The 13,203-nt window shown below is 39.9% G+C and overlaps 3 protein-coding genes across 3 annotated transcripts; 1 reads left to right on the top strand and 2 right to left on the bottom strand.

The window, feature by feature from the left end:
• Positions 1-108: 108 nt before the first annotated feature.
• LOC134643902 (guanine nucleotide-binding protein G(I)/G(S)/G(O) subunit gamma-5) lies at positions 109-1,702 on the top strand. The gene is made up of 3 exons (XM_063496592.1): positions 109-308; positions 452-603; positions 1,420-1,702. Exons 1-2 carry the CDS (start codon positions 228-230, stop codon positions 575-577), a joined length of 207 nt encoding a protein of 68 aa, XP_063352662.1. The 5' UTR covers positions 109-227; the 3' UTR covers positions 578-603; positions 1,420-1,702.
• A 131-nt stretch (positions 1,703-1,833) lies between these two features.
• rpf1 (ribosome production factor 1 homolog) lies at positions 1,834-6,717 on the bottom strand. The gene is made up of 9 exons (XM_063496590.1): positions 6,407-6,717; positions 5,537-5,593; positions 5,070-5,150; positions 4,884-4,979; positions 4,351-4,504; positions 4,108-4,190; positions 2,718-2,899; positions 2,496-2,622; positions 1,834-2,279 (listed from the first exon to the last, which is right to left on the bottom strand). Exons 1-9 carry the CDS (start codon positions 6,632-6,634, stop codon positions 2,238-2,240), a joined length of 1,050 nt encoding a protein of 349 aa, XP_063352660.1. The 5' UTR covers positions 6,635-6,717; the 3' UTR covers positions 1,834-2,237.
• Positions 6,718-10,211: 3,494 nt separating this feature from the next.
• On the bottom strand, positions 10,212-12,798 carry LOC134643819 (deoxyribonuclease-2-alpha-like). The gene is made up of 7 exons (XM_063496389.2): positions 12,782-12,798; positions 11,928-12,025; positions 11,688-11,850; positions 11,512-11,593; positions 11,263-11,421; positions 10,989-11,180; positions 10,212-10,792 (listed from the first exon to the last, which is right to left on the bottom strand). Exons 2-7 carry the CDS (start codon positions 12,014-12,016, stop codon positions 10,416-10,418), a joined length of 1,062 nt encoding a protein of 353 aa, XP_063352459.2. The 5' UTR covers positions 12,017-12,025; positions 12,782-12,798; the 3' UTR covers positions 10,212-10,415.
• Between the last annotated feature and the right edge of the window lie 405 nt (positions 12,799-13,203).

Genomic DNA, 13,203 nt, shown 5'->3' with positions numbered 1-13,203 from the left:
AACTATTCTACTATGAGGTTTCTATTGTTTACAAAACAGTGAAGTAAAGAGATCGAAAAGTTGAGATTTTCGAACTTCACGCGAAGGCAGCAGTACTTGACACGCCTTTAAACAAAACCGGAAGCTCGTTGTTGATGAAGTAGTTAGCAAGTGAGCTAGCAACAACCAATTTTCTAGGTAAAACTTTTAAATTCGCCGCTTAAAGCCTTAAAACGTTCAACTCAGCAATGTCTGGATCGGCCAACGTCGTAGCAATGAAGAAAGTGGTCCAACAGTTACGCCTTGAAGCTGGCATTAACAGAGTTAAGGTAACGGTTAAAATTGCTACGTTACTATTGTAGGGCGTGTACTGTTTCTCTGTCGTCTGTTAAAGGAGTCTCTCTTCATTTGAATAGCGATTGTAATTGTAGTTACACAGCAGTAGCTTGCCTCAACTATTTCCCAACTACAGGTGTCCCAGGCCGCTGCGGACCTGCAGCAGTTCTGCCTCCAGAACGCCCAACAGGACCCTCTGCTCACCGGCATGTCGTCCAGCAACAACCCTTTCAGACCGCAGAAAGTCTGCTCCTTCCTATAGCACCAACAGGCCGACCCTCCGCCTGTGTGAGTACAGCTGGTTCTCAGGCTGCCTCTTTTTTGTATTTTTGTACGATTAAAATAACCTCTGTGGAGAATCCATAAAGTACGTTTTGATGTTTTGTACGGCCAAGAGACATAACGTTGAGTAATGGCAACAAGTTACGAAACTGAAACCAGTACAAAATGCACTTTCTTAGAAAGTAGGCTAATTTTAAACGATTAAAATCAAGCGCTTATAATTCAATGGTAGTTTAAAATTAACTCTAACATAAAATATCAGTTATTAACTATTTCCAGTCAGCTTGTCGAGGCTTCTCTACTATAGTCAACTGAAGATCATTAGAGTTACAGTGCTTGGACTCGCACCTTTAATTTCTAGACTTTTCTCACCTGTAAAGTTCAGGTAGAGCTTTAACGTTTGTCCTCAGGCCATCACTCACGTTCAGTGAGTGATGGCGTTCATTTATAAGCAGGTCGGAGTGGTTTAACTTTGCTTTTGCAGTAGCGCTTATAAAATACTGTGCATTTCTGCATTGTTTACATTCTTTGCGGCCTGCTTTTTAGGGAAAACAAACTTTTCACGCCCTCAGCCTAAATGCTGTGGCGCCTATAATTTGCCCTTTGTCCCATCTCTCTGATTACCCTGATTACCCTGAGCCCCGTTCTGTTAAAAGGAAGTTCTTTATTATCACTGTCGCCAAGTACTTGCTCATAGAGGGCTCGTCTGTTTTTAGGGTCTTTACCTTACAATATAAATCACCTTGAGTCCACTGTTGACGTGAGTTGGTGCTGTATGAATAAAAATTTTTGCATTACTAATGATCGTAAACATTTCTGCAGGTGTTGGACATTGTGGTGCTTTGTGGAACGAGGTTTCAGGATCAGGATCCTGCATCATGGACTGGAATCGACTCAGGAGCGTTAGGGAACTTGGGCCAAACGACTGACTTTTTTTTTTTTTAACTTTTGCCTTTTATCAAATCTAACGTGGAAACCTTTCCAAGTGGTTTTAGCACAAATGCGTCTTAAGCTATTTGCATAGAACTAACCCATACTAACATGTGCCTTTTGAAATGTGTATTTTTCATGCCTGAACAAAAATAAATACCTTTATTCACAAAGACACAGTAAATGTTTTATTAGAATAACAATATACACACGTCTTATCCAAGATGATTTTTGAGAATCCTGTTGAATACAGAAGCATCTGCACTGTGCCCATGTGTTAAATATAAACAATTTGACCACCTCCAGTCACACAATGCACTTTATTCAAAGCTCCTTCTATCAGTCGCACAAACCAGGATGGACCAGGTGTATGTTTGCATATATGTGGTCAGAGCAGGTCACATTTTTAAGGCTTTTAACACACAGGCAGCATTTACAGAGAATCAGGATGCTGCATGTCTTCTCTGGCATTTCACGGTCCAACAGAAAATTTGTCCAACAATTAGACTCAGCCCTTTGATGTCCATGAGTAGGTCGTGTTACGATAAAGAGTTGAAATGATACTTTTAAGGGGAATTTGAGCTGTTGTTGAAGATTTAACAGTTGCCAGGGCATTGTAAAGTCAATCTGAGCAAGTCCACAAACAGCTGAAGTATCTTGGATAACAGACGAGATCATTCCCATCTGACCAGGAAAAGATTTTTATTTTCTCAAAGCTGGAACTTTCGTCTGCAGGCTTCCATCTCATGACGCTGAAATCAAAAAGGATATTTAAGCTTAGTGGGAAAAGCTTGTGTGACAAAAAACCGATTTTTCTTTTAATCTTCCACATTTAAATGTTGAACTAGACTGTAATAACATAACTGGCAAAGTAGAAACTAACAGCAAATAGGTTAGTTAAAGGCAAATGTGCATGTGGCTTGATGACAGTTTTACTGCAAAAACAACCATCTGTGAGGAGGACTCACCTTCATCACCCACTCGTACTCTCCGTACTTTGAGTCGAACGTGCCTTTTTGTAGAGATCGGAGTTTGAGGGTGAAGCGTGGTCCCAGCTCCTGAATACCAACTTTCTTCTCATTCTTGAAGATGTACCTTTTACAGATGATTTTTAGAGATTTATTTAGCCTTTTAAATTTAAGATTTAAAGAAGACAGATGTGTTAGTATAGAAGGTTGAAAAAAATTTACCTGTGAAATCTGAAAAAGATGAAGTCTCGCTGGTTGTGGAAGGTGGCGACCTGTCTGCCAACGAAGTGTGGCTCTTGTGGGAAAAGAGCTGCGAACAGACGGCCGATGGTGTGTCCCAAACGAGTGGTGAAATTGTTGAGGATCACCTCTGGGTAGTGTTCAGTTGGATTTTTGCCTCGTCTCTGCGGGACAAAGAAAAGGAGCCAGATGATCTCAAATGACTAAACTTCAAGAAAGCGTGTCCCACTGTTTGGAATAACATACAGATACAGAAGCAAAGAAGAAATACCCCCCCTTTCAGTTTCACCTCTTCAACCTATTAAGTATAAAACATGATAAAAATGACTTAGACTGTACCGGGTTGTAAAATAGTTTTAATATAATCTCAAATGAACAACACGTGTCATAATACAATGTGTTGTTATTTTTTTTAAAGAAACCAAAATGCAGAAGCAGTGTGTGAAACACCGCGTGCACCACATGATTCAGTGTCTTTTAGCAGCAGTAACATGAGGTATGTATTTCTACACGACTTTATCAGTCTCTCACATCATTGTGGAGGAGTTCATACTTGTTCAGTCTTTTTCTAACTGGACTGTTTTGGACTTCAAATGTTTTACTAACCAAGGCTTGCAGTCTGAAATGTAGCTTTTGGCTTTTTTGCAATGAGTCTGAGCATCGCACAGTCTGACCTTGTAGTGAATTTGCTGGGATGTCACTTTCCTGGGAAGACTTTGAACCCTCCTGAACGTTTCTACTTGTGAATAATCTTTCTCACAGCAGAATGATGGACTTGTATAGTCCTTCCAAAAGTCTTGGGCAGCAACAATTTCTTCTTTAAGGTCACTGTTGATGTGTTTTGGCATCGTGTTAACACACATCTAAATGCTTCTCCTTTTATAGGAGTGCCCACACTTACTATTGATCAGTTAATCAAGTGCATTTTATCAGCTGCACCTGCCTGCAGGTAACTTAACCCCTGTACAAACAGTACACGGTGTAGTCAAAGGAGTTTGCAAAGAAAAGCGTCTGGACTTCTTTAAGTTGCTTGAAGACGTTTCACCTCTCATCCGAGAAGCTTCTTCAGTTCTAAGGTCAAATGGCCGAGAGTCCCAAGCAACTTAAAGAAGTCCAGACGCTTTTCTTTGCAAACTCCTTTGACTACGATGACCTGGATGACTGAGAACCTTCACAGACAGTACACGGTGTAATATTACGTGCTGTTCTTCATCTGAGATTTTATCTCCTGCTGAAGACCAGATTAAATTTTTACTATGTCCTGATGTAAAACCTCAGAATTGAAAGAGGGTGTACTTTCCTTTTCACGCGTTTATAGTATAGGTGAGTAAGTAGGATCATTTTGAAAAAGAGTTTGGACTTATCATCTTGCCTTCATCTCCTTGCGTAGTCGAACACTGCTGACTTTGAAGTGTGCAGTCGGCCCGTTAGGTAAGTGACAGAGAACCATGCCATCTTTAATTAATGGTTAAGGATCTCTGCATTAGAAAACAGCTGACTGCATCAAAGATTTCCATGGTTTGTGCAACTTTCATAATTATCAGCAGTATTTGGTCAAAATGAGACTTTTGACCAAAGAAAGAACTAGAGCTTGCACAGCTGCCTTTAAGGATACTGGGCACTTGTCGATCCTCATTGATGACCATGAGATAGGTGAAGTTCCTGGCGACGCACTGCGGTATGATCCTCTTCAGGGCCAAACCTCTTCTGTAGTATACGTGGGCATTTGGGATGACTGTGGCCAGCTGCTCGCAAAACCTCACCGTCCTCTGCAAGACACAAATCAGATGATGTGGCACAAATCACTGTGCGTTCAACACTTTAGGTGGAAGAGTGGTTAGCACCAAGAAGGCTGCCAAACTATTGTTAACTACTATGACAGTAAATCCTATTTTAGTGCAGAAATTAAACTGTAACAACAAAACCAGCTTCAAACGCTTACACAAAAGCTAAAAGTAAGCTTGTAGCCTCTGTTCTGCTCGATTTTGCAACAAAGTCAAGAATATTCAAATATGTAAAGAGATTTTTAGAAAATTCTTTGTTCTGCATAATATTCAAATGATCCAAAATCTACCAGCAGATTATAATTTTTCAGATTCTGGATATTTAATGATAAAAAATGACTGTAATGACAGCAGGAGCCCTCACCCCTCTGGGTCTGTCTGATGTTGTGATGAGCACTTTAGGATTTGTCAGCCCGTTGAAGTAGGCGGAGAATTCATCAGTTCCCTCGTCAAAAGCAATCTGTATATAACGTACACACACATATGCATCTTAATCCAAATTCAGAAATAAAGATAACAATAATCTGATGAAGCTCAGCCCAGTTCATACCTCCTCATCCTCTGGGTCGACTGTTGTCTCGTCATACACCCTCTGGTTTTCTATTGTTTTGGGGACCTCCTTTGGTGGTGCCTAGATCAGGGACAGAATAAAATAAAGTACAAATAATAAATATTACAGCTGTTGCCTTATTTTATCCTTTCACTCTCTGTCACTGCTGTCTAAGCATAGAAGCCCAGATCGCCCTCTTTCCTGCCATCTCCTAAAGTTCATCCAGGGGGACACAGAGGCATTCCCAAGCCGAAACATAATCTTTCCAGCATATCCTGGGTCTGCCCCTTGGCCCCTCCCAGTAGGACATGCCTCACCAACTGCTTCCTTTTAATTTGGAGGATTAGTGGCTCTAATCTGAGCCCCTCTTTACCATCAAATCCCCATGACAGCGATTTATTGGTAGAATTAACACATCCATCATAAAATATAGTCATAAGTGAAGAACAAACAAAGAGAAGACTCACCTTATCACCTAAAGCTTCCCGTTCTTTTCTTCTCTTTTTCCTCAGCTGCATCTTTTGCTGAAATACAAATTTAGACGTTAATAGATCTTCAAGGAGGTTTTAAAAGTTAATAAAGTGATTTATTAATTACTCCTGCTAGAACTGATCTGGATAAGCAGTGATGTTTTAAATAAAATTATAGATGTACCTTTTTCTGTGTGTCACAACTAGTAAACCTGGCCATTTGTTACCTCACATAAAATTTATTGTGACTCCATACAAGTATCATCATAAGCTGCACCTAATTATAATATAAATAACAGTATTTAAAAAAAACTTAAAAATTCTAAAGGCCTCACAATACTGACACAAAATAAATAGGTAACTAGATATTTACCAGTCTATTTTTAAGTTATTAACATTAATAGGTGTGCTTAATATTTAGGGATGCAACGATTATGGTCCAACTTTAATATTAGCAAATGCTGATCCTAATGATTTTTGTTTGGTTGTTTTTTTCCCCTCATAAATAGAAGTACAGGAAGACCCACCGTGACTATACATCACTTTAATGAAATATTATTAGTGGTGAGTTAAGCAGCACATAAGGAGTCATAGTCTAAATAAACTGGACCCAAGCAAAACAGGCAGCCTAACGACAGACGTAACATGGTGACGTTTAATGAAAAAACACATGCTAAAACGAGACATTGACATTTTTATGTTGATCACTGTATTCTCTTACATTAACAGTTCTACTGAAATATACTGGAGTTTTGCTAATGTAAAACGGTGCAGTTTTAACGCACCGCTGTACCTAATAAACTGGCACGCGAGTGTCCCAAGTACCGGAAGCTCCCCCCATTACCAGCCATGACCCAGTATCCTTACCTTTCTCTTCTCCTGCTTGAGTTTCATGAACATGAAGTGTCTTCGCTGTTTATTCTTGATTTCTGACACACTGAAGGTGGGAGGAAAGGCAACAGCCAGCTCGCTCTTCACCATCTTCTTCTCCTCCCCCGCGCTCCCTTCCCCATCAACCTCCGCGCTCTTCTTCTTCGCTTTCTTGCCCTTCTTCCCTTTGGCGTCCTGACTTGTTGAGACCTCTGTAATGTCCATCTTGTATCTGCTGTCTGTTTTGGCTTGTTTCTCACGTGTGTGTACTGGAAGCAACAGTCCCGTTCGCGTATTCACTTCCGGTGGGACAGGAAGTGGCCGAATGAAGACTCGGTGAAGAAAAAGTGTGACCTCTAGTGGTGAGGAGGAGTCCCACTGTGAAGTAGGGAAATAGAGCAGAACCTAAACACTGCCGTTTTTTGCAATGCCACAGCTTTATGTAATGTTCTGTCAGAAACCCTCCTGATACTCGTCCTCCACCGACTCCACCCTGCCTACACTCTTTCAATCTCACCTCTCTTGTGCACCGTCCATGGCTTTTTTTGACCCCAGTTATTCAAACCTCTAGTCCTATCATCTTCACTGTTAACACCCGTCTCTGTCTTGCTTCTACTGGCTATCATTCCTCTGCTCTCCAGAACATACCCCCACCTCTCCAGGCTTTCATCCACCTACTTCATACTCTCACTGCAGAACACAGTGTCATCTGTGAGCATCACAGTCTACAGAGACTCCTGCCTGACCTCATCTGGCCATCCATCCATCCCCACTGCAAACAAGAAGATGCTCAGAGACGATCCCTGGCGTAATCCAAACCCATCTGTCACTCCTACCACACACCTCACCACTGATAGCTGTCCTCATACATGTCCTGCACCACCCTTACTTCCTCGTACAGTATCACACCCTATCATATGCTTTCTACAGATCCACAAAAACATCACACGGCTCTTTCTACACACTTCTTCCTCAGCACTCTCAAACCAGACATTTAATCTGTAGCTCTCTTTCTCAACATGAAGCCATGCTGCTGTTCCTTAACCTAACTTCAAGAACTCTTTCTCGTATCTTATGATATGGCTCATGATCTTTATACCTTTGTAATTGCTACGTCTTCACACATCACTCTTGTTTCTTGGAAAGCTGTTATAAATGACTTGTTGACCTATAATCTGTCAACCATATCTCTCATGAATGATATCAAGTCATTTAGAGCCAGAAAAAACATTCCTCAAAGGAGTTGGAAGCTGTAATCAGTGTAATCTGTAATCTTTTTTATCCAAGTAAAAAGTCTCATTGATATTAAAAATGTCTTTTTCAGGAGTGAACTCGCCAACAAGGCAGGAGAAATCACTAAATATATAAACTCACAATCCTATAAAGACAATTTAAGTGGCTAAAAAAGACTGAATTGATTTTTTTGTTAGAGCAGGTAGAGGCTTAAAAATAAATAATAACATACTCTACTATGTTTTTCTGCTTCTTTAAATAAACTCATACATTTGAAAATTCATGGATAACAATAATTATATTTTAGCATTAGAAATATAATTTCAGTTAAAGATCTAGCTCATAGTTAATCATTACAGAAACATAAAAAAATGATTTTGTAATTACAAAAACTCTTAATTTAGGGAAGCCGTGGCATAAACCTTACATTAGGTGGGGGCACAAATAAAAACTGCTGCAAATGCCAGATATGGCTCGATGGCACGCCAGTATATGAAGGCATCTAAACTGAAACCTCAAAACTGGTGAAATAACAGTGAAACTGTGCCTGTTCATATCAGTGATGAAGGTCTAACCATCACCTTCAGGACTAAAGGAGGAAGAGGAGGCTGTGATCATTTGACAGCTTAAATACAATTAAACGAAGCCAGAAAGAGACAACACGAGCTTATCTGCACCAGGAACCACAGAAGTGATCATTAACACATCAGCACATTTTTTTTAGTGTTTCGCAGTTAAAACGAGTGAACACAAAGTTGCATTTATGAAGAATAATATTGTATTTGTGATTCAACAAATACAATATTACAATATTTGTCCTACATCTTTAATCACCTGCCTAAAAATTGAGATTATACTGTATGGATTGAAGATATGTTTAGCCTATTTTAGAGTTTAGAAATGTGTTAGATAGGATGTAGAATTATTGTAGAGACACTGACACTGCCCTGGATGTAATAAAGGTCTGAGTGTGTCATAAACATAGGAGTAGATTTCTAGGAGACCCTCCCCCACTTTGAACTGTGAAAGTGAGACAAAGAGAAGTTAATGTTGAGTGGAAATTCCCCAGGGGATGCAGAGTGGGGGTCTCAGTGTTTGTAGTATGTTCACTCTGTTTTCTATGTTGTGTAGAGGAATTTGGTGTAGCTTGGGTGAGGAGATTACTTTTATGACCGGCAGGAAGTCACATACACAGAGACACACACAGTGCTTTGACTGTTACACTCACACACCTACATGCACACACTCACTCACGTGCACTCACACATACACACAGGTACGCGCACGCAGTCACTCACGTGCACTCACATAGACACACGGGTACGCGCACACACAGGCACTCATGTGCTCGTGCATACACACACAGACACAGAGTTTGCAGCACACCATGGGGGATTTATGATGGGGTCACTTCTATAAAGCTGACTGTAACAAACAAAGGAGTGAGAGATTTTGCAGAGGGACACCGGCCTTGCACGTCTCCCCTTCTAGAAGGTGCATGCTTAACTGAAGATGAATAAAGATGAATAAAGGTTTTGTGAAATGACTACTGAGTTCCGGTGCTGTCTCTGGATGCCCGAGGAATAAAAAGAACTGGGGTGAAACTGAAATAATTACAGTAATGTAGGTCTTTAAATTTAAACATGATAGTGTAACATAGTGGTGTGAACAGGAAGTTGTGGTTTGGGCAAGGACTGATCATTTTATTTTAAAGAGCCACTTCCTGGAGTGTTAACATCAAAAACTGCAATTAAGACACTTTATTGTAAACTTTAGAAATAAGAACATTATTTTTGTCAGAAATGTGCACAGTTTTTGCACTGTTACCAAAAAGAAAGGTTTTTCTTTTGTTCACCTCAACTCTAATGACAAGATGTTTTGCATTTAACACATGAAGATTTTTGCATAAAACACACCGCATCACAAAAATGAACAAGCTGGAAAGATTCTGGAAATTAATCTACAGGTGAAACATTTTGGTGCCACAGAAACAGCTGAAAGCTGAAAACCTGTTGCAAGCAGACGCTGCAAAGGAGGATAAGAACCACATTTTTACATAAGTGGCGAGTGGAAGTTGCTCAGTGTCAAAATCAAAAAATAGAAATGAAAAAATAGAAAATAGACATGCACAGACAAACAAAGCCACAAACACCTTACTATCTGGCATTCCACCTGTCCTTCCACTGGAACGTCAACATGCAGGGGCAGGGTTCAGGGTGTACAAAAGGCTTTTCAATGTGTGGAGTTGCAGCAAGAGCTTGGTTTGCACAGCTGGCAATAAGTTCCAAGTGGGCGTTAAATCATTCACATTTAATTCATTTAGTTTGAAGTAACAGTGCACGGAGGACACTGCAGAGGACCCTGAGGTCGAAACTGTTTTTCTACCAGATACAGAAGTTTGTGTAATAAAATCAAGTTTTTAATAGTCCATCGATTTTTCTTAATAATGATAATGCCTTTATTTATATAGCACCTATCAAAACAAAGTTACAAAGCGCTTCACAGGACATGATAGGAAATAAAAACAAAACTTAATAAGAGATTAAAAAAATGAAATAACATGATAAAGACATTTAAAAACTCTGATTGCTGCATTTTGGTCCAGTCGTGCGAACAATGAAGAGACAAAAGCAGGCACTCTGTAACCATCTCTAGATTTCTTTTAGAAAAAAACTGAACCTAAAGCTGCATGAGTCAGGACTGGACAGCTGAACTGATGTGCTTATTTAAGCGGAGGTTTTTCTAATATTGGTCCAACACTCGGGTTGTTCCTTCACAGCTCTCGTTTACCAACAGTAGAGCGTGGATCTTTACATGGTTCAAAATTGTGTATTAGTTTATAGAAAGCCATCCCAACTACTCTGTCATTAGTGCATATTGCTCCTCCACCTCTTTTCATCTGACTCTCCTCTCGGTTCATATCAGCGATGCAGATCCAGTCACCGTCTGCAGTCACGCACCACTTTGAGTGATCCACAGTATCACTGAAGGCCTTCCTGTTTGGAAGCTTTACTTCTTTCACGTTGTACACATGGTTAGGGATGCTTTTACTGCAGTTAGAAGGCAGACTGCGATTGTGGTGCATCTTTCCCCAGCTCTTAACATACAGATTCCCCTTAATGTTTTTTGTAACAAGACCAGAGTAAAGATCTGCAATAGTATGGAAAACAAAACAGGAAAACAACACTATTAAGAGTGCGCTCTGCCCGTACTGTGGAGAGTACAGTGTGTTTTATTGTCAATCTACAGGGTGAATTGAAGACATGCTCTTATCTTTGTATAATCAGAGTTTTTACAACATGAATTCATCCCTCCTGAAGTATGTCTTCTTTCTGAAAACACTTACCATCACCAAAGCGTGTGTATTTTGCAAAGCTGATGAAGTTACGGCCGCTTGAAGAAGTCAGCGTCGCCTGACTAAACCAGGGTTCCTTTTTTGGGTAGCAGTCTCGCTGTGCCACACATCGGAGCTCATTGTGAAAGGTTGTTGGGATTTCAGAGTCATACGAATAAGCATGGATGTACTTGAGCTGCACTCCTAAGAATTCAGATACAAGTTGTTAAAATGCACTTTCACTAGTTCTATGAAACTGATTTGAGCTGTTTACCTGTTTACATACCTATTTCTTTGAATTGGTCATACGGGTAAGTCACGCACATAAATGCTTGAGCGTTTGCATTTCCATTATCAGGCCAGAAGGCTTTACTGCGATATGTTGGAAATTTGGGTGTACTGTGTGAAAGCCAAATTCCAGACTCTTTGTCCAACAACACAACTCCTGTAGAAAGATAGAAACACAAACTGAGCTTTGCTACATTTGGATCTTTCAGACAGAGAACGCCATCAGCTGAGACAATGTTGTGCCCACCTTTACTGTGACCAAACGATGGAGGAGCAACATACGGCTTTGGAGGCTGGTCACTGTAGAGCATGTATCCAAAGCCTTCGATCTGGATAGACGAGCAACACCACAACAACTCTGAAATGGTATTCAGATTATACACTGTGCCACGCTAATGAGACATATATCCTATAATACCTCACCTTTCTGTCATAGAAGTCAAAAAGAGGTTTCAGGGTGTTTGCGAGAGTGCCAGAAGCACTGTTGATGCTCTCTTTGCTGAGTATCCATCCGTTGGTGCTCTCATCCATGTAAAAGTATGACAATCCAAGTTTATCCTCATTGGGACGCTTGTACAAAATATACCTAAAGAATGTAGATAAAGATGTTTTCTTATGCATTTAGATTAAACCCATTGGCAGGAATTCAAAATGTCTACAAACCAGGCAACTTCGTCTCCTTTGTCATTCCTGCATTTTACCGCTGAGTCACACCCCTGAAAAAGGATCCCAACACTCAAGAGGAATCCCATCACACTTGTCTGAAACAGTCAAACATAACCGTTGCTAGAACCACAAAAAACAGGAGGCTGTCTGCATTCAACAACACCGTCACAAAGCAGAAGGTCTTTAATACAGTGTAACATAATTAAAGCCACCGGCAAACCTGCAGCTTCTGTTTAAACATAGATAAACTTTATCTGACTGACTTAAACTTATGTCAGTTACGTCTTTACTTCTGCAAATCCTGCAAGTTACTTTAGACAGACGACTTAAGTTGCACCACTTACCACACATGTAACATGTCTCACTCTGCTCACATCATTTACCAAACACAGCCTCCCAGTATGGTGGACTTTTAAGTTACAAATTTTCAATTTCTCCTTCTGACATTTCCGCCCCCCCAACACGCTTTAGTTTATAAAATGGTGAAAGATGTATCAGTTCATCATAGCGGCAATACAATTCAAGATCTATCGCCATCATTCAGTTTCGAGTAACACAATATAGACTCTAAACATCTCTAAATACATATATAAATCTGATAATAAGTTCTCCAGATCAATAAATGCATCAATACTAGTTTCATGTTGTAATATTCTGTTCACATTGTGTTTGATAAGCTATGATGTGACACACTGTACTCATGTACTGTATTTTTATACACAGGATAACTATGCATTTACTTTGTGTTCAGTCTGTTTATGAAAATAGATAATCTCAGTATTATGCAACACACCCGGGTCAGTTGTTATTATTTGTAGAATATATTTTGAAATATGTAAACATTTACTTACATATCTATTTGTTTCCATTTTCTTTCTCAGTGAGCTTTAGATCTGTTTCACAAAGCTGCTTTGTCACATCTACTGCTAACTGAAACCGTCACCCATATCTACATTTGATGTGTCAGCAACAACTTCCTTGTTGCTCAAAGCCGTCACCATAGATCTTCCTTTTTTGTTTTTTACGATGTTGCCATGCCTGTTTTGACCAGGTGACGCTGTAACGAGGCTTTGTCTCCTTTGAGCCCTGCATGTTCCAGTTTGACTTGCTTTTTGAAAGAATATATATGTGACTTTGTTTTTCTTATGTTTCTGAGAAAGTGTAGTCATTGTGAAACTGATGCATGGTTTAGCACAATCTCAATTACTGCAACCACATGGCAACATTTTAAGCATCCAGATCCTCAATCAGTTAACAAAATTGTTTGCTGTGC

Source organism: Pelmatolapia mariae, linkage group LG15 (genome assembly GCF_036321145.2).
Source record: "Pelmatolapia mariae isolate MD_Pm_ZW linkage group LG15, Pm_UMD_F_2, whole genome shotgun sequence".
In the NCBI taxonomy this organism is placed as follows: domain Eukaryota; kingdom Metazoa; phylum Chordata; class Actinopteri; order Cichliformes; family Cichlidae; genus Pelmatolapia; species Pelmatolapia mariae.
This window is presented reverse-complemented; position numbering and strand designations above follow the sequence as displayed.